Source organism: Ochotona princeps, chromosome X (genome assembly GCF_030435755.1).
Source record: "Ochotona princeps isolate mOchPri1 chromosome X, mOchPri1.hap1, whole genome shotgun sequence".
NCBI lineage: Eukaryota > Metazoa > Chordata > Mammalia > Lagomorpha > Ochotonidae > Ochotona > Ochotona princeps.
Genome location: NC_080865.1, coordinates 2,177,460 through 2,198,357, shown reverse-complemented (window position 1 = coordinate 2,198,357; position 20,898 = coordinate 2,177,460). Strand labels below are relative to the sequence as shown.

General features: G+C 43.4%; 1 protein-coding gene across 1 annotated transcript in view; it reads right to left on the bottom strand.

Annotated features, from left to right (window-relative positions):
* Positions 1-2,515: 2,515 nt before the first annotated feature.
* The window catches only part of NHS (NHS actin remodeling regulator), a 325,568-nt gene continuing 307,185 nt past the window's right edge, over positions 2,516-20,898 (bottom strand). The window contains exons 4-9 of the mRNA XM_012930430.3: positions 16,251-16,313; positions 14,407-14,599; positions 11,612-11,743; positions 6,258-9,227; positions 5,900-6,026; positions 2,516-3,951 (exon numbers count right to left, since the gene is read on the bottom strand). Coding sequence (XP_012785884.3) covers positions 3,345-3,951; positions 5,900-6,026; positions 6,258-9,227; positions 11,612-11,743; positions 14,407-14,599; positions 16,251-16,313 — 4,092 coding nt within the window. The 3' untranslated portion in view covers positions 2,516-3,344. The remainder of the gene's footprint in view (positions 3,952-5,899; positions 6,027-6,257; positions 9,228-11,611; positions 11,744-14,406; positions 14,600-16,250; positions 16,314-20,898) is intronic.

Below are 20,898 nucleotides of genomic sequence, written 5' to 3'. Positions count from 1 at the left end.
GTCAAACACTTGGCGGGACCCCCATATCAGTACACACGGAAGAGACAAACACATTATTTAATTGCAGTCACGTTTATTTGCAGTTTCTATACACACGTTCTAGGTAATCAAACTTTTCTGATACATTTTATTGAGAGGGGTTCACAATGCAACTGTCACCGTTTTTACTAAAAATAAATACAAGACTTAAAGTGTTGCACAGCTCTAAAATATACAAAGGCTTGGATTGAATGTAAACGTTGAAAACATCTTACAAAAGAAACCATCTTTGCAACAATTTAAAAAGTTCATATTTACAAATATTACAAAAATACAAAATGGATGCAAGTCCATAAACCATTGTCTTTTCGGCCAGCATGAACTGGTTCTAGGACCGGAACCTCCCTCCGAGTTGTGCATCTCTGTCCTCCAGCTGTCTCAGTGCCACCAGGGCAGCAGGTGGCCTCGCCTGCTCACTGCTGGCCACTGGCAAGTTCGCTACCACTAGCCCGTGTCCTCTACTTAGCCAAAAATAACAAAAAGCAACCAAAATCAAATCAGAATTTAGTAAAAAAATTTTTTTAAAGGAAAAAAATCCCCCACACGACAGACATGTGAAAGTGTAAAGAACCAAAAATGAGTATCAGTGCTGACAACAGAAGAAAAGTTCAGCTTGATGTTTGTTCCAATACCTAATGTGTGTATCCTGCTGGAAGCTGGCAGTGATGGTAACAGCCCTAACCTTGGTCTCATTTGCTATATAATAAAGCCAAGCAGAATATTCCAGATTCTTAAGGAATTGCTGGCTCTTCCTCTGTTTTTATTTAATATTCTTTTCCACAGTGAATTTAAAATCCATCTTTATTTGTGTTTTTTAAATCTATGAAATATAGAGAAACTCTGCTATAGATTTTTAGAGTAAACAAAATAAGTAAAACTATATTATAAGGGTTAATTCTGTGATCATTAATATAGAAGGTATCTTATTGCCTCACAAGTGAAGCCAATATGTATTTTAAAATATATATGATGCCATACTGAAATTAATGTCAATAATAAGGTGACATTTTTCTTAAAGCCAATTCATGTGTTTTCTAGTCAGGATTTAGAATCCCTTTTAAAGCCCACATACTTTTCCTCACGCTTAAAAAACCCCCTAACTACACAAAAGCCATACTGCAAACGAACTGCTTTTATGAAACTTACAAGAAGATTGCCTATTGTGACTGGAAGCAATGCTAACAACTTTGTTTGCCAAGTGTTCGCACGTGACGGCAACCATGCCGCCTTGCTTCCCTAATGGTCCATTTGTTCAAACCCCAACACATTTTTCATTTAATTAAAAGTGTAACACTTTGTGAGTGTTCAAACCCTTTACCAGGTAGCTAGCTTATCTATCCCCAACACAGGCGTGCACACACACTCTCAATTGCCTCCTCTGCCCCTCCACCCCCAGCACCCATTTTGCATACAAGGATGACAGAAATGAACACAATTTGGTCGCGGTAACAAATAGTAGAAGAAGCCTTTTTTTTTTTAACTTTCCAAACAACAAACCAAACATCAACAACAATCAGATGTGTAATTCTGAATCTGTAACATTTCAGAAAGTTGTTTCTATTGAAAGACAATGTCTTAGATCAGGCTTTCTCCTTCATTTGCATCAATTAATCCCAAACCACAAACCCCCTCCTCACACATCATGCTCTCCCAAATCCTATTTGCATCAGCGTAAAGCCGGCTGTCAATCAACGTCTCAGCAGTTACTATCACTCGAATCACATCCTACGCTTTACCAGGCCACATACCTTCTCAGTTCTATTTTCAAAACCTATTCTAAGTACATAGCTGCTTATATTTCTGACATATGATTCCAAAGAGTACTATCAGTTCGGGTTAAAGTCAGAGGTGTAGAAACCGTTGGCAGATTTCAACTTGCACACTTATGTGTTGTTCTTCAGTTTTAAGACAAGAAAATTCAAGTAATTTCAAGTAATTCAGCTTGTTTCCCTGCCTTCATTTCATCAGAGCACCTGCCCTGACATTGCCTTCCCCACCCCCACCCTCGCCTTTTGCCATCAAGCAGATAGAGTAAAAGCAGACGAAAGCTCAGTTGTATGTAGCATTGTGAACCAGAGCTGTTCCCCATTCCCAGTTTAAAGAGTGAATATAAATAACGCACACACACACCTAGTTTCCCACTACATTGTTCACAGTGTCATTTCTGTTCATTTTTAGGTAGCATGAATCTCTTCAGCACAGAGAAAACTCCACTGAAAACTCACTGCAGGTACTTTCTGAGAAGTCATAGCTCTGTGGCATGCTTTCCCAATTCATGTTTGTTAGTTTCAGAATCTGGAGCTAATAAAGTGTTTAAGGAGTTTAAAGGTTGTAGTCATTAACTGATGACTGTTCATGTCCCCAGTAGTGTAATATAAAACAAACTAAAACTGACTACTGGTTTCCCTTCTCCTTCAAGACCCTCACGGGAGGACTGCAGGACAGTTGTGAGTGCCGCCCGGGGCTTGGGGTTGACAATGATGACTTCTCTCCCTGATTCAAAAAGAAATCAAAAGCATGCTTTCCATTCTGTGCAACTGACCACATGGCAAATCACAGCCACGAGCTGCTAGTAACTTGTTTAATGCTGTGATTTGCCACAAAAATACATTATCTGAATTCATTACATCCAATTGCTCCAGGTCACGACACGACTTGCCTTTGTTTCGCCAATTTGGAATTTCTGTTCGAGGGTTATCATTCAGAAATCATATCGTGGACATTTAAATATGGTAGTTGATATGAAAATGGTATTCACAGAATACAGTTTATTATACTTTATTTTTGTGTGTTGTATAAACGGTTGGTGTGTGGCAGATAATTGGCCTCATGTCCACTCAGCATTGATAAATCTATTTATAGATTTTTATCAAAAATATGGTATTTACATATGTGTAGTTCTTTCTTCTAAATTTTGCTTTAGTTTTCACTGTAATGTAAAAAAATACCAAACCTCCAGAGTAATTTCATCTTCTTGAAGGGACCATGACCGGGACAGCTTCATGTTCTGATCAGGCAGCTCTGGGAAAACTTTGTCTAGCTTTCATGAAAATCAGACAGATCGGTCTTTTCTATTGTCACAAGGAATGAGATTGGGGGAAATCAACTAAGCTCAAGACAACTCCGAAAGACAGTGCAGCTACTTAAACCATGGAAACAAATCAAAAACACTCAACACACTTGGTTTCCTCAACACGTACTCAACAATGCCTCGCTACGCTGCAATGCCACCCCAACCTGTGGGGATCTCTCCCCAGTCCTCCCTGCCAGCCTTTCCTACAGGAAGGGAAGGGCTTGCCCGCAGCCTATGTGGAGCTCTGGGAGGAGCGATCGTCATGCGGGCTGCCGTCCGAGTTCTCCGTCTCGCCCTCCGAGATGGCCTGCATGGGCGTGTTGTACAGCCGGCAGCGCACACTGTAGCGGCTGCTGCTGGCGGCCGGCGGGGCCCGGGAGCGCCCAACCCTCGCTGACGCTGTGCTGGTGAAGTTCTTGGAAGAAAAGCCTTCGGCATTGATACGCGGCGAGCACGGGGAGAGTGGGGACAAGGCCTCGGCCCCGGGGGCCGTGTGCGGGGCGTCCTCGCCGCAGTGCGGGGACTCCAGCTGGAGCTCGCCAGGGGCTTTGGGCACCACGGGGCTCCTGAGGATCTCGGCCGCCGACATGCGGTAGCTGGAATCGGAGCGGCTGCCCTTCTTGAGGAGCAGCAGCTTGAACTCTTCGCTCGAAGTGTTGGACTTTTTGGCATTTCGATAGATGAGACCAGGAGACCTCTGGCTGTTCGGGGTTGTCCCGCTGCTGCCTGGTGACGAGCCAGAAGCAGCGCAGCCGCCAAGGCCTCCCAGAGGAGCTCTCGATCTGCTTCGAACCGACATGTCTCCAGAATCTTTCCTTCCAAGGACTTTCCTCTTTGATCTTTTAAGAGAAACAAAGATGGGACACAGATCTCAGTCCACACGTGTCTGGGAACCAGCAAGTGCCCCGGCGCTCTCCCGCAGCCACTTACAGAGCAGGCTGAGCCCGTCCTAGGTGATGGGCTGCTAAGCACTAACCAGCACCCTGGGCGTGGGGAATAAGATGCACCCCTTGCCTTCGCCACAGCCCGAGGAAAATGCTCCAACGTGACTGCACACACTCCTGGAGAGGACCTTTGCAGACAGTGGCCCAGGTGGCGGTCCTGACTACAGCACCGACTTGGTGCCCCAGGGCAGTTGAAGAACATGTTACTCTCTGGCCTCTAGCTGTACTGTGGAGAAGGACGCTGGCTTCAAACAAAACAAAACAAACAATTCAATCTGTCTCTGCAGCAGAGATGGAATTCTTTGATATCTGGGATTGACTTCCAATTAACAGTACAACGTGGAGGTGCATGGAAGGGAATGGGCCAGGATTGGCCATAGTTTGATGGCCTGGGTGACAGGTGTTGGGGGATGCATTGGGTTGTTCCGCTTTTTAAAGTCCTGTAGCTCAAAAAATCTAATTTGCAGCAGACATTTATCTTGATGATGAAGCCCCTGCATGGCACCCTTATACAGACCATCCTCAGCACTGATCCGCTATCATATTTCACACATGGAAATGTTGTTTTATCATCAAAACAGATGAGCTACAGGCATTCCCATTTACAGCAAAGGAATAGACTCAGAGGTGTTAACTTATAGAAGACTGCAGAAGAAGTGATCAAGTTGGGCTTGAAATCCAGGCCTTTTTGATGCCACTTATTTCCTGTCCGCTGTTCAACACACTAGCACTTGACTTTTTGAATCATATAACATTTTAGTGATTTGTCCTTGGGTTCAGGATGAGGTATGGGGATGGGGAGAGCAGAATCAGAGCATACAATAGATAGACCAAAGAAGAAAATTAATGATTAGAAGCATGCCTGCTAAGTTATACACACAAGTTGTTTCTGATTGACTCCATTAAAAAGAAATTGTTGAATGATGGTGCTCTTTCTTTATGAGAGGGCTACATCAGCAGAGAACAGAAGTTCCTTTTAAAAGCAGAATCTTGGGATATTGTAAGGGACAGGATTATAAACTGTTGGCAATGCATTTGCTTCAAACAATGCTAACTCTATGAAATGGAAAAAGCTGTCCCCCAACTTCTGCCCCGGGGTATGCTAGCTAGGTCCCTGAGGCCTTGTGTCTGGGGAAACAGCAGGAGCCACACAGCTGCTGCCTCAGCCGCATGTGGGTTTAATTTCTAAGGGTTAGCTCACTCTCTATGAAACACGCACTCTGCAAATACAGGCCACTGGTCCCAAGGGCACAAGGGCCAAATGGGAGTGTGCCTGGGCAGTGGAGACGCAGCAGCAGAGACAACGTGCCCGGGACAACATGGGCAGTGATTCTGGAGACAGACGCCAGCACTGTTGAAGGAGCTCAAGGAGGGGCCAAGGGCAATTGTTAGTTGTTCTGAACTCTGAAGTGGGTGGCTGTAGACACCAACTTTGAACTTGGGGCTCTGATTGTTTTGTCTCTGTTAGTGTATATGATTATAGCTTATTTAGGTTCTAGAAATTTTTTTATAGACATTGCGCTAGAATTTTAGCTTTCAACTCTCAGTGACTCAACCACAGGTTGTTTTCGCCTAAAAACTTTTTTCCTAAGGGGCAAAAGCATTGTCTCTGGCACTGTTTACAGAAGGGTCTCAATTGAGGCCTCTCTGACTGTATACTGAATTAGCTCTTATCTTTCCCACCTTGCACGTGACTCTAGCAGTTTGGGAAAATGAATTCTTCTTCAGTTGTGTTTTTGGGTTTTGGGGAGGATACTACAAGCTGCCTTTGACGAGCAGCACTTTAAGAAGTAGAGCCTTGCGTGTGCCTCTGGTTCCAGGCCCCTTGGGAATGCAGCCTCACCTGTGAATGACTGCGAACAAATCCTCAGTCGTGCGAGGTTTGTTTGGAGACACAAACACACCCTCAGCTTCGGCCTGGGAGTCTTCACTAAGTGGTGAAACGATGGAGTCATCACTCGGTGAGGATTCTGGAAACAAGAACATAAGTGTCTTTAAGAAGACACCACCCAGTGTGCTACTGTGCTCCACTGACTCCGGGCCAAACCCACAGGAGTGCCCTTACTGCCCAAACTCAGTCCTTACTCACAAAAGCACTTACTGCCATTGTTTTCATGAGTAGAAAGGAACAGCAGAGGGAAGGCGGCACCCAGAGCGGAGCAGTACAGTGAGCACACACTGTGCCCTACACACCCACTGACCTTTCAGTGAAGGTTCGTCCATGGTTCCTTGGCTCTGCTCTGTTCTGCTGTTATCAGAGGCACTTTTGGCAGAAATACCTGAAGCAGTGTTCTCCTGCTCGGAACATTTTTCAGGAAATGAGTTTACAGTTGCTAGCTCTGATTCGTAACGGATATTCCCAGGCACTTTGTCGTGATGGTGGCTCATGCCGAGCTGACACTTGGCTTGATTGCTTCTGTCGGCTGCTGCAGTTGGTGAGCTGGCCTGAGATGTGACTACATCCCCTCCAGCGGGTTGTGCTGCTTCTTCCCGGAGGGCAGGGGATTCCTTCTGCATCTGTTCTGGGCTAGCTCCACAGTGTACTGGTTTACCATCCACATCGGTCGGCCGGGCGGCAGAGACCTTCTGGAACCCTTCAGCGGAAAAGCCACCGTTGTGACTCGGTGTGTTTTCTGGAGCAGGCTCGCCCTCCACCTGCAAGTGCTCTTTTGTGCCATTCGAATCGAGAAGACTGCTACCGGCCGAGGTTACGGTTTCTGCATCACAATGATTCTTCACATCCAAAGTAAGTTTTTTTTCGAACTGTAGCTTCTCTGGTCCCATCTCGATTGCAGGGGAGTCTAAAAAGGACAGGCTGGTGTCTTCGGTGGAGTACTGGCGCGACACGGATTTCTTCACTGTAGGCGGCCTGATCTTTCCAGGAGACAAGGCAGCTATTGTGAGAGCATTTTCCTGTACGAAGGGGAGCTCTGTATTGTTGCCTTCTTTTTGCTTAACTTCTTCGGCCTTCCCGATGGACCTCAGGCTCACAGATTTCAGGACTGTCGGAGTAATTGCAAGGGATGGGGGAGGATTTGACCTCAGGGTTCCACCTACTGAATTCTGCTTGTTCTGAGTAAAAGCATGTAATGGATGACGGTGGTGGAATGGTTTGTTCAAAACACTGTGGAGAGCACTTAGGTCAAGATGAGTAGGAGGTATAATTGGAAGTTCAAGATCTTTGCTCAGGGACAGGGCTCCATCTTTTAACGAGGGTTGCTGGAGTGAGGACTTCCTTTCTGGGACTTTTGGCTTCCTCTTGCTCCCTCCAGGAGACAAGGGGCCTGAAAAGAAAGCTGCAGGGAAAGAAGATGTGGGTGTTTCTGACTGGCTTGAGTAGCCACTTGATGGAGATGCCAACCCAGCCAGCTTTTCTGGGGAAGCCAATTTGAACTCATTGTCAACAGAAGGAAGAGATGGAGTTGTGGCTCTTGATTCTGATTGGGACGTTTGGGATTCCGAGCTCTCGGGAGATTTGATGCATTCAACAACCGTGGTACCCGTAGCCGTGCTCGAATTAGACAACGACCGATAGGGGTCATTTGTTTTTAAGTCATTTAGAAGCCAGAGGTCTGCATAGTGTGTTGATTCAGCACCTTCATCTTTGAATGCTGGCATATCTGAAGTGTCTAACTGAGGTTCCTTAACCCCAGGCTCACTCTGGTTCATCCAAGAAGGGTCCTGCTTGCTGGGGAGACAGGCGTTCTCCATGTGAGAAGGCGGGCTGGAGAAATCCAGAGGCAGCTTCATTTCCCGGGAACTGTGAGGCAGATGCTGGCCACTGCTGCTCTTTGGTTCTTTCTTCTCAGACATGTCTGCACTTCCATCTGACTTCCTCAATGAGGAGCTCCGCTTCGGTGGGGTTGGCTTGGCCTTTGGCTTTCTGAAGGAGATGCTTGGTCTCCCCTGCCTCCTATGGTCTAAGTAGTCCTGCCAGGTGCAGTCCGGAAGGCCAGCAGGCACCCCAACGCCCTGGCCATTCTCTGGGCCCAAGGCTGCATAGTGGCACACGTAACTCTTGTTACCTTTGAGGCCGCAGTCAAAGTGCATGGAAGTATAGTACCCTTCTGTGTCCACTGAAAAGTGAGAGCTCGTGTCAGCTTTGTCAGACGGAGACTTCTCCAGAAAGCTGTCATACGTGGCCATGCTTGTGAGGCTCGGGCAGCCAAGGCTGTCTGCCTTGGGACGCTCAGGACTGATGTCCCTGCGGCAGGAGGCATCATGATGATGGTGCAGGTAATTCCACTCGCTGTCACTTGCGTTGCCGTGGTTGGGGTCATCCAGCAGATCTGTCCCGGTCGAGGTGAAGGAGTTTGCCCGGTGGCCTCTCGCTTTGTCCAGGTGATCACTGTACTGCTCAGTCACAAAGACGCTGGCCTCGTCACTAGCATGTGGGGCTGTGTTGAGTGACAACTCCGAGTCACAGTGCGAGGAGCCAGTGAGCGGGGGAGAAGCTGCAGGGGGAATGGTCTCAGAGGTCTGGGAGGGGCATGTGGAGCTGCTCCCACTCCAGTTGCCACTGGATGACTGGTGGTCGTCCTTTGGGTCCATGTGGCTGCTGAGGAGGACGCCAGCTGTGGCCATGCAGTGGATGGGGCTCCCCAAGGTGTCTGAGTTGGAGGAGATGTCACAGCTGCCGGAGTCTGCAGCCATTCGCGACAAGCGTGACCTTCCTCGCTCACTTAATTTGTGCTGGGGGCTATGAAGATGGGGTGAGCAGGCCAAGCCCAAATTGGGTTGGTGTTCTGGGGCGCTTGGGCTGCCTGGAGCCTCACTGCAATCATTTGGGGTCCGCTCATGGTCCTCTACGAAGGACTCGCCCTCTTCATATGCCGAAGGGTTAGCACCAACTTTGGGTTCAGCATCTCCGCCTCTGTTGCCCTCCCGGGGAAGGCTCCGAGATCTGGTGCGGCTGCTTGCCGTCGGGGTAAACATGGTATCGCCCTTGTCTGCCAGGGCAGAGATATTGCCAGCGGAATGGGAGAGGGAAGCTGCGATGCTCTGACCCCTTTGAGCTCTGATTCTCCTCCTCGAGGGGGCAGCAATCAGAATATCCTCAGTCTGGCACTCCGAGTCCCTGGTGCCAGACCTCCTGTTGGCACTGTTGGCGGGGTCTGGGTTCGTGTGCACAATCACATTCCTTTCCCGGGCCACGGGTGACTCATCAGAATCTAGAGTGCATGGAAAACATGAGGAGACATTTTATACATCAACAGACGAACACATTCCGGATGTCAGTCAATCTGTGTGCTAGCATGCAAGGGCTTTTGCTTCCAAAATCAGTAAGTAAAATGAGACAAAAGTGAAATCGGCACTAGAGAAGTTCTCTCTATAGAAACGTTTATGTATGTGTATATGCAGCTACATACGGATGTGTGTGTGTGCGCGTACACAAGAGATTCTCAGGAAGTTCATGGAGAATGTGTATTATGAAAAATTATGTATGGGATTCAAATATTTTGTATCAAAATAAACTTATCTTTCAATTATATCTTTCCTGAACTTTTTTTTAAGATTAATTTGTTCTTGTTAGAAATCGAGATTTAGAGAGGAGAAAATATGGAAAGAAAGGTCATCCATCCACAGGTTCACTCCCCAGATGAGCACAGTGGTCAGAGCTGAGCCAACTGAAGCCGGGAGCCAGGAGCTTCTTCTGGGTCTCCCACACAAGTGCAGGGTCCTGAGGCTTTGGGCCGTCCTCCACTGCTTTCCCAGGCCACAGGCAGGGAGCTGGATGGGAAGTGGAGACTCTGGGACAGGAATTGGTGCCCATATGGCATGCCAGCACTTGAGGGGGGAAGGATTACCTATTAAGGAATTTTGCTGTGCCCTCCTGAACTGCTTGCAGTCCTCTTGTGTATACTTAGGGAAGGCAATGCTTTCATTTCCTTTGTGAATTATGTCTCTTCCCTAGCACATTCTTTTGCCCTAAGAAGTACTACTTGTTTTCAAAGCCAAAGCACATTTAATCTTCTTGGATATTACTCTTCATTTTATGTAGCAATAAAAGTGCAATGAAATAAAAATCATTATACATTTCATTATGAGATAAAGATATAAAGATCTCATTTATAAGAGATGTTAACATGAAAGAATTTTTCAAAAAATTATTCATGAGAAAGCAATGATATGGAATCAACCTACATGTCTAACAAGTGATTGCTGGATACAAAAAAATGTGGTATTATACACAGGTGACTATTACCCAGCCATATAAAGGACTGCAAATTCTGACATTTGAAACAAAATGGCTGCAACTGTAGGTCATTATGCCAAGTGAAATATGCACTTAAATAAATTTATTTTGGTGCCAATATTTTTGCAGTGCATGTATAGTTTTTTCGTAACATACATTTTCAATGAACTTTTCCTTGATCCTTTGCATATACACACACACACAGAAAAACAGATATTACATATTTTTATCATACATGGAACATATAGAGAATATAGCAAAGTATAGAATCAATTTTATCAGATATTTAAATACTGTATCAAAATTAGAAAGTTATGTCTCATATGATGATTACCTTTTTGCTCATACTCTTGTTAATGTGCCAGTTCTGTTGATTTCACATGAGAAAATCATATTTATTATTTCTTTGGATGTCACCAGATATTATTTGTGATTCTGTTTCAAAGTGACGACTCTGTTTCTGTGGAGCTACTGGCCAGCACTTGTCTGTCGTGTCATGCATCTTGCTTGTGTTGCTTCTAGCTTATCCTGACCTCACACAATGAATCCTGAGATGATGCCCTTTCCCTACCTAGGGAGGACTCTGTATAAGACAGTAGAATTTTTTCCCCGAATATCTTGAAAAACTGCCATTTGCCTATTTATTCCCTGACTTTTCTTTGTAAAATGTTTTAAATTAGCAATTCAATTTTATTAGCAGGTAGAAAACTATTCTAATAATTTTCTGTCAGTATTACATGATTGAAAAGTGTTTCCATTTCATTTTAAAATAATTTCTAAAATCATCATTATAAAGTTGTACATGACATCATAAATTTAAAAATAAAACATAAAGGGAATAATGAAAAAAGCCCTATAGTCAGATATTCTAAACACATGGGAGAGAGAAAAGAGAAAAATGTCATGAGAGGTGTCATGTTTTTAATATTTAACTGAGTTTACTAAGAACTTAACTTTAAAAAGAATACCACAAAAATATATCTCTTTTCAAGTAAAGTTACAATATTACAACCAAAGAAACACCCTTTCATTGAATGTTATTATTTTTTACTTAGACTATCTACTTTGGTAACTTTTTCAAGTTAGTCAAATCCTACATTTTGGCTTTAAGACCTGAATGTATATGTTGAAATATGTCAGGTTAAACCTTTAGAGTCAGTAAGTCAACACTGGAGAGTTAAAATGCTAATAGCACCTGGCTTGCTGAATACAAAATAAATGCACACCATTTCCAGACCTCTACAAAGGAAAACACTTGGTGTTTCTAAAGAAGCCAATTACAGGCTGGCTAGCATTTCATCTCCTCCAAATGTGCGCTGGACAGGATGGTTAGCAGCCATGCCCGTTTAGATACCACACCTATTTCTTGCTGAACTCTTCTGGGGATGCCCGAGATGGTTTTCCTCCTCCTCAGTTTGCGTCTCCGCTGCAGGACCGACTGCGAGTGAACAAGAGAGCAGCGAATACTAGCTTCTCTGTCAAAGCCGACTCCTGCAACCCACAGACAAGTCTCATTAGCCTTCCCTAGTGCCAAACCCGATGCCTGTTGCCTGGGGCACAGTGATATTTACTGACTGGAAGTAAGGGAAGAGTGGCGATCAAGGCTGTGAACAAGCATAAGGGTCCCCTTTTTCAACTTTTCTTTAAATTATGCTGCAGGATATTAAGCTTTGTTTCTCAACACAGCTCTGCACAACAGCTCATGCTGCCAAAAGTACCAAGCAAAGAAGGAAAAGCAAAGAAAGAGAAGAGCAGAAGGTATTCAAAACAAAACAAAACACCATGCTCCCACAGCAATGGCTCCCAAAAGACGAAGACCCTATAGTTTCTTCTATTACTGTTCTATTTCTAGCGTCTTAGAGTAGGCACCTTTGCAAAGCAGATCAGAAGCTCGGGTGTGAGGTTGAATTAGGCAGCTAATATATCCTAAACCCATTTGATTCACAAAAAGCATTTTTGTGTCTGCCCCTTCTCCCTCTTGTTTGCAAATCTTCTCCACCAGGCACCTCCAGATGCATGTGACCTGTCACCCCCAGGCCCTGCACACATACTCACTGTGAGGCAACTCACTAGCCTCACAATTTGCCTTTTCTCAATCGCCACATAACTCTACTTCCTTACACAGACAATACTGAATGCTTCTTAGGTTACCACCTGGTGTCTTAGCCGTATAAAACACACAGGTCAGTCTGCAGGTCTGCACTGAAATGGACCCACGCTCCGTGCCAGCGGGAAAGCTGGAGTTCCCAGTCTGTGTCCCATGGTTAGATTATGTATGCACAGGGGGCAAACCATGGTGTTCATTGGTTTCTCTCTCCATGGTTGCATCAACGACACCCTGTACAGTCTAATCCAAACTAGTGCAGCGAGGGACTGGTGAGGCACCCACACTCTTGTCTGGCATTGGCCTCCACAGTGAGCTTTTCACAGTGAGCTTTGTCTCAGAAAGGCATGGCACTAGGCTTTGCAATGTGGTCACCTCATCATTTATCCTGACTGGTAAGCATGGGGTGAGATAGCATGTTCAATCTTGGTGCAACTTTATAATGCAGCAGTTGAGTTTTGCTTAGCATCACAGTGCCCACAGTTTCTAGAAGTCTGTTTGGTTTATCTGCATCAAATGATGATTCAACAAAATATTATCAGAGGATTCACATTAATGGAGGGGTGTTTTGTTAGTTTTAACTGAAAACTTAAAATTCTTCATTCTAGTCTTGATCCTTAGAGAACACACGGTATACTGCCACTACACTGTGTTAGATGGATCTCATTAACACCATTCTCATTAAGGCTTTTCAGATCAATAGCTAATCTAGGCTCTGAGTTTGCAAAATGAAGCAAAAGGCAAACAAAAACACAACTTCTCTTTTCCTTCACTGTGGGGGTGATGGCCCATAATCATAGCACTAAATTTGAAAGCAATGTTTTATATGCAGTGCCAGGAAGCAAGCAGGTGTTGTTAATAATCAGATGTGCCCAAAAGGGAAAATTAGTTTAAGAGGGTGCCAAAGTGATGCATTTTGGCAGCTGAACTCTTGTAATACATCCCATTTAGATTATGGTGATCAGATAAATGAGCATCTTTGCAATAATCTATCCTACAAGTTGAACAGGTCATCAGGAAAATTAACCGCCAGTTCCCAACTGGCAAGTCAAGTTGCTAGTATGGCTTTTTGTCAAAAAGAATGCAATTCTGTCCCAGATATCTGCTCCTTTTCCTTCCCACTGTATGCGAGAGAAATCTGAGTGGGGTTAATAATAGAAGCATCCCAAATGTGTCTCGAGTGACAATCTTCAGTCACATGGTATCAAGGCGAATGTTAGTTATAACCTGGCTGTTTTGATATTCTCAGTAAACCCATAAATGAAAATATAATTAGGTATTTTTAAAAAGCCCAGCAGGCATTTAATTTAATTGGTACCTGTGAAGATTTTTACAATATGATCTTACTTGCAACTAGTACCATATACAACTCTGGTGTTTCTAATTACAGCTGATAAATTTGGAAGTCCTGTTAGGCTTGTATTATACCTGGACTGACATTCAGACTCTCACTACACAGGAAGAGGAAAGCAGAGAGTGAGAGACAGGCTTGCTAGTTTTGAAACAGAATTCAGGTCTCATTTGTGTACTCACACAATTTTAGGTCTAAAATCCCTAATATGAATACAGAAGTCCAGTCTTTTTTTTTTAAGCCTACCTTCATCCACAAGAACATGAAAACAGAAGTTCTAGCTCGTCAGTAGCCCCATCACCTGCAGTTCTCAAGCCTGGGGTTTTGGGTGTTCCTCCTTGCAGTGCCATACAGCATTATCACATGACCCCCTGCAGCCACTTCCTCCCTTATCCCAGCCCGCTATGGCCAAAGACCTAGTGGGTGATCCCCCCCTCCCAACCCCCCACCCCCACCCCCGCAAAAGAAATTGCTCATCATTTACATAACAAGTGACCTAGCAGAATGCATGCAAATTAATGTTCTGGACCTGACAATAGCATGGTGAGCAGCTTCTGGGTTATAATTTGATGAAAATAGTATTACTTGTTTACTGAATGGTAGACTAAATTGAGAAGCCCAGCAAGTGCAGCTCCCACATGTATTTCATCCACAGTCTATGCTGACCAGGTACCCCCACAGAGAACAGCAGAACGATACCCGTGACATTGATGGGGATGATGCAAGAAGAAATCACTTGGGCATCCTGTTTCATCTTCTCCTCTGGCGTTGGGAGAGGAAGTGCCTTGCTCCAGTTTGTCTGCTTGTCCAGTGTAGAGGGGATATTGTGTATTGGGTTCTTCGGCCTCTGCCCTAACATGACATCTGTATCTTCATCCTCTGGAGGATGGGACTGTAAATGAAGTACATTCATATTCACACTTTATCCATAAGCACACACTGAAGGAATCTCATAGTTTAGAGGAGAAAAAGGAAGGTCAGAAATCAGCTTTTAGGACATAGGAAAAATTCTTAGAAATAGTAAACACAGCCAGTTGAAAGTATTATTCTGATAATCAAGCAATACAAAAGAAACATGCTTTTCAGTATAAATGGAATAAAAGAGATAAGAGAGCCAGGGAGCCCCAAACTTTACATCATGTGTATCTAGAGTGGAGATTTGGCTCAATTTTCCACCTGTCCTGCCATAAATCTCCATTCCAAGTCCCATGAACCCTGGATGCCGAGGATTAAAGGAAATGGATCTGGAGGCTTATGAACAGTTCAGCAAATCTGGAGTCAGGAGACATTCCAGGTCACATCAGCTTCTGAGGCTTTGTTTTCTAGGGGACTTTTGAAAATAGTCCCTTAAACCCTTTGATAAATACCAATGTTGGCTAAGTTTTAATTCAGAGTCGGGCTCCTAGCCCAGATCACTAAAAAGGCTGCATCCCAGCTCTGATTTCAGGCTTGTGTTCCTAAAGCAGCTCATTTTAAAAGATCCTGTTCTTGCCAGTAAGTCTAGTTTTATTTCTTTACACAACTTGGAGGCAGGTACATATCTGTAGGAAATAAGTAGTTTTTCCTCTTATTTCAGAACAGTTTCATTTAAAAACTGCTTCTCTGGCTCACACTGGGAAACATTCTGTCCGATTAACTCAAGAGGATTTCATGGATTGCCAAAGGAACTGCACAAATCCCCTTAAAGAGAAGATTCCAGGAGCACTTGTTTGACTGACCCCAGCATTCACTTACCTTTTGAGAAGTTTCAGCAAAGCCCTCCAACACACCCCATGGGCTAGGAGTCTCCTCTTTAAGAAAGATGTGCTCGCTAGGAATGTTCTAGCAAAACATTGCAACTGTCTTTCTCTCTTCGGCTTTTGTGCAGATTCTCAGCAAAGCCAAAAGCTCAAATAAAGTTAGAGCACAAAAGACTTTGTTTCCTAGGTAACTTCCAAAAAGGAAAAAAAAAAAAGTTTGGTGCAAGCTGAGAGAGAGAGAGAGAGAGAGAGAGCAAGCAAGTAAGCATGAGCAAGCTAGCACACACTTGGGTGAGAGCCTCCCACCAGCCGAGGCCTCATTTCATAGGGATCCCTTCCTTGAATAACAATGGGTTGAGAAGCAAGCAAGGAAAGTGACCGACTCCAGGCTCAGGCCAGCAGCCCAAAGGTTTCTATTGAACTGTGATGCCCACAAGTGGCTGCAGGAGAAGCCCTTTGTCCTGTTCTCTTTTTGACTGGAAAAGCTGAACCTTCATAGTCAGGAGTAATACAGGGCAAGCTGGCATTTCTTTCCTCAGTAACAAAGTGCAGGAGCAGTGATAGGTGATGGTCAAGTTGAAAGGGCTGGCGATTGTAACCCAGAGAGGGGAAGTGAGAAAACAGAGAACAAAATGCGTACATTCTATATTATTTAAGTCAAGTTAGAAAAATAGCACCCTTTAAACTGATGAAAAGAAACACTGTTAGAGACAAGAGAGTCTGCAATAATAAAAGAGATAAAGAAGGGAGAGTGTGCTGAAAGATCAGGAGAGGGCAGTGAGGGAATATTCTCAGAACCAATACCTTTCTACTCCATGGGGCCATGTGACAACACTCAGTGGGGGAGGGCGAGCGGGTGCTGTCAAACTATGAACATGAAATGCAAAAAAAAAAGAAAGAAAGAAATTAAAAATGTGCAGACAATACACAACATATCCAGTTAGCTCAAATCTGTGATATGAATGAGTGAATTTATTAGGATAACTCCTACCTCTTCCTTTCCTTCCTTCCTCCCCTTTTTCCCTCCATCCTTTTCTCATTCTCAAATAATTATTACTTGAGAGGTAGCATAAACTAGTTAAGTGCACAAATCCTGGAGCTGAAATCAAATTCTGGCTTTGCTGCGTTCTTTTCTGTAATCAGGTGCAACTACTCAACTTTTCTAAAGTCAGTTTCCTTCTGTCGTAAGATAGGCATCTATCCTCCAGGGCTGCTCCAAGGATTAAATGAGTAAAAATATGTTAAATACTTAAAAGAATCCTGCCACTTAATAAGTACTATATGTTAGCGTCAACTCTGACTACAGTACCATATATTATTATTATTATTATTATATCCTTACCTTGTAGTTGTGAAATGTCTGTAAAAATACTCCCCATGTTTTAGATACCAATCTCATTTGTTAACTTTGGAAAAGCTGAATTTTTTCCCCCTTAGACTGCATTTATTTTCCTGTTGAAAAAAACCCTCTAGATTACTCACAATCTGCCTTGTTTATGGACTCCATTTGAAAACAGAAGCAATTTCCTAAGTGCGAACCCTGTTCACTCCCACAGGGCTCCATTCCCAGAAGGCTCCCACTCTTGGTTTCACTGTCTTGAAATTCTTCCTTCTTGAATAATGAGCCCTGCATTTTCATTTTGCCTTTGGCCCTACAAATTATGTAGCCAGCCCTGTTTGGCAAATAATTTGGCAACCAGTTTCCCTTTTCAAGATCTACTGAGAAGGGCATTAAAATTCTTCTAGCCTCTAAACTATCTCAGTGTTGGATGCAGTTAGGCCCTTATTACAGCACTTAACCCATAGCGTGGTTTTAATGAACATGAATTATCCCTGGATGTATTTTTTCCATTTATTAGAGTGTGAATTCCTACAGCCACATTTAATTTTCCTTTCAGCCTTCTATGATGCCAGCAAGTTGCCTTCTCCATTGCAAGAGCCCGTCAAAATATTTGTGCACCTGAATGACATCTGCTTGGTGTACTTTAATAGTGATAAGAAATCCAAGTGAAGAGGCATGGTCAAGAAGCAAACAGATGTTACAGACTCCAAGGCAGTGACCATCCTAGTACAAACAGGCCAAAATCCAGGAAGCCATGAGGGATCCTTATCTCCACCAGAAGCTCAGCCCGGAGAGATGCTGGGCTGGCTTAGTCATAAACCTAGGGTAGATGTTGTTTTTGAGGGAAACAGTCAAGGTCTAATCCTAGTTTCTTGTTAAAAACATGTTCATTTAAGATGGATAGAAACCAGTTGTATACAAACTATAATTGAAATGTTAATGAAATAGTCTCAGTATGTGGTTAAGAACTCGCATTGTCTAACATATCATTCACTCAATGCAATGTCAATTAACCCCATAATGTTGGAAACTGTTGTTGATGTTATGTTATGGCTTTCAATTGGACGGAATGATATTCTGCCAGCTATGTCTTCAGACCAGAGTTGGTCTCCCCAAAAAATTGTTGAACTGAGCTGGACAATAAGACACTGGACTCTATGCATGGCACGTGCTTGCATTGAAAGAAACAAGACTAGATTTGAACTGTAATCCTGCAATAAGGTGGAGCAATGCACCATGCGGGGAGGGCACGGGGAGGGGATGGGGGAACATCAGAGCCTAAGAAATACTGTTATAAAATGAAATGCAATAAAAATATATGTTTATACAAAAAAAAACATGTTCATTTACTCCATTTTATTTATTTTAAAGACAGTAAGAGATATCCATCCTTCATCTGCTAGCTCACTCCCCAAATGCCCAGGATTGGTATAACTCAGTCTGTGTCCCACCTGGGAGGTAGGGCCCCCACTTGAGCCATCACCCGTGGCCTTACATGGTGTGGATTAGCAGGCAACTGCAATCAGGAGTGGAGTAAGTAGGACTTGAACCAACACTCCACTAAGGAGTGTAGGGACCCCGAGCACAGGCATAATGAACTGTACCATAACACTTGCACCCCCATTCTCATTTCTAAGCTTGACCAGATAGGGTTGCTTATTTGTTTTTGAACAGAGCAAATGTCATTATCCGCTTAGGTCCAGTTAACTGTAGATCCAACTTAAGACAGTAACTTGATAAAGTCTATGGTTTCCTCACTGCCAGTGACCATTTTGACAGATGTGGTGCCTGTAGCCTGAGTTCAGACACCAGCCTGCTTCTCTGCGAAGGAGCAAGTCACAGGATAATGATGCGGAGCTCTCTAGCGAGACACTGGGGAATATAAATTACTGGGAAAATCATGAACTAGGAAAAGGGGAGCCTAAAAGCAAAGTCTACATGGAAAAGAAACCTGCTTCAAAGAAGCCATAGGCTTTATTATCTCATGAAAGGATTTTCAAAAAGCTACACAGCAGAAAACTGCAGGTCAGAAAACATATGAATAATATATAAATTTTGGTTGTTCATCATAAATCTCCTAAATCAGTTCTCCTGCTGAACAATACTTTATTTTTTTTTAATTTTTAAATGAGTAATTTCACATTTTTCACAATACAGATTTAGAAGCACAAGGGTTTTTCCCTCCTTCCATATCTAATCTTTCTTATTTTTCCCCAAAATTAGCACATTAGCATATTCATTTGTTTCACAGTAACAAGTTTAGCTTTCTGATACAGATTGGGTCCAAAGGATTTTGGTTTTTGATGCCTCCACCTGGACATGAGCACTTGAATCTCCTGATAGTCTGCATATTTAGAGTATGTGTGTTTAGAATATTACAATGGGCTGCGGCTGTACTGCTGCCATGAATTAGTCACTGCCTTAGTATACTGTCTTAATTCCCTTCTTCCTGGATATTTGGTCACAGAAAGTAAGATTATTCTGAATCTATTCTATTATTTATTTAGTTGCTTATTTGAGAGAGAGGAGGAAGAGGGGGGAGGGAGGGAGGAAGGGAGAGAGGGAGGAAGGGAGGAAGAGGGAGAGGGAGAGAGGGAGGGAGAGAGAGAGAGAGGGAGAGAGAGAGAGGCTTTGTTTCTGTCTGTTCACTCCCTAAATGTCTGCAACAGCAGGGGCTGGAGTCCTGGCCAAAAGCTGAACAGGAGTCTCCCCAATAGGTGGCAAGGACTTAACTACTAAGCCATCACCAGCTGTTTCCCAGGGTCCGTATTAGCAGGAAGCTAGAATAGGGAGCTAGAACCATGAATTGAACTCTGAGACAAAAGAATTTCTTTCTTAAATAATTTGTTTGCCTACCATGCCCGACTCCTTAATAGGTGCTGATGGATGAGGTTAAAAAGCTTAAAAGCTGGGTGATGAACAAAATACTACTACCAATAAAATTATTCTTTACTGACTCCACTTAAATAACTCCTATTACTTATTCAGAGAAATACTAACCACTTCTTGTTCATAAATGTATTTCTACTGCCTCAATATTGCTCAACAAAAATTTGTTGTTCTGCTAGCATCCCCATGTGCTTGGCATAAGCAAACAAAAATCCTCTCCTAGGGAAATATCATCAATTTATTCCCACTCACACATAAATTTTTTTTAGCACGACATCCAGTACAAAGTCAAAGACAATAAAGCCTGTGAGGAGATAAGACAGAATGAGCAAGAGGCATCCAAGCCCACACATAACAGAGCAGGCCCCGGGGATACCTGATTCTGGAATCATCCCTCAGTACAGGAGTGGAAGGAAACAGCCTGGCTTTGCCCAGGACAAGCATGTGTGTGAAGGTTGTTAGAAGGCCTCATTCTTTCAAGAGCATTCCTTTGATGATGGTCAAAATCAGCCACAGTGGGGAAAAAAAAATCATGAGATTTAAAGTTAAAATATCCCTCCTCCATGGGTATATGAATGTTCACTGTATAATTTTTTAAAATTTCTGTGCTTTTGAGATTTCCCATAGTAAAATGTTGAAAAATAAAATGCAATTCTTTCCTTTTCCAGGACCCCATCCTAGCTGTTCTATCATTGATTTTGAGAGGCCACAGACTCCAAATACATTATGAGGATACTTCAAAAAGTTCATGGAAAATGGAATTTGGGAAAAAAGGCTTTTTTGGTTCAAAACATTGAAATCCATGAATATTTTTTCACAGTATGTATTTCCATGAACATTTTAAGGCCGTTTCATAGACTCAGCTACTACTAGTCACGTCCTTCCTGTCCCTAACACAAGATGCTTCCGTTAGACCCTCACATCATTTCCTTAGCTTCCTAAGGAAGCTTCAAAAAGTCAGCTATACTCATGACTGTTGTTTACAACAACAACAAAAAGAATAAACATTATACTAAAAGGATGTCAAGGAAATTTCTTTGGTGGAAACTGGAAGAATAATTTTCAAACTCCAATCTCTTCGTGGTATGTATATGAGAAATGTCCATGTCTCCTTTTTTATGGCTATGAACATTTCTTTAAAGATTCAAGGTTTTCCTCCATCTTTCTCTTACTGCCAGAAGGAAAAAAATGATCCCTCCACATACACCATATTTTACTTTC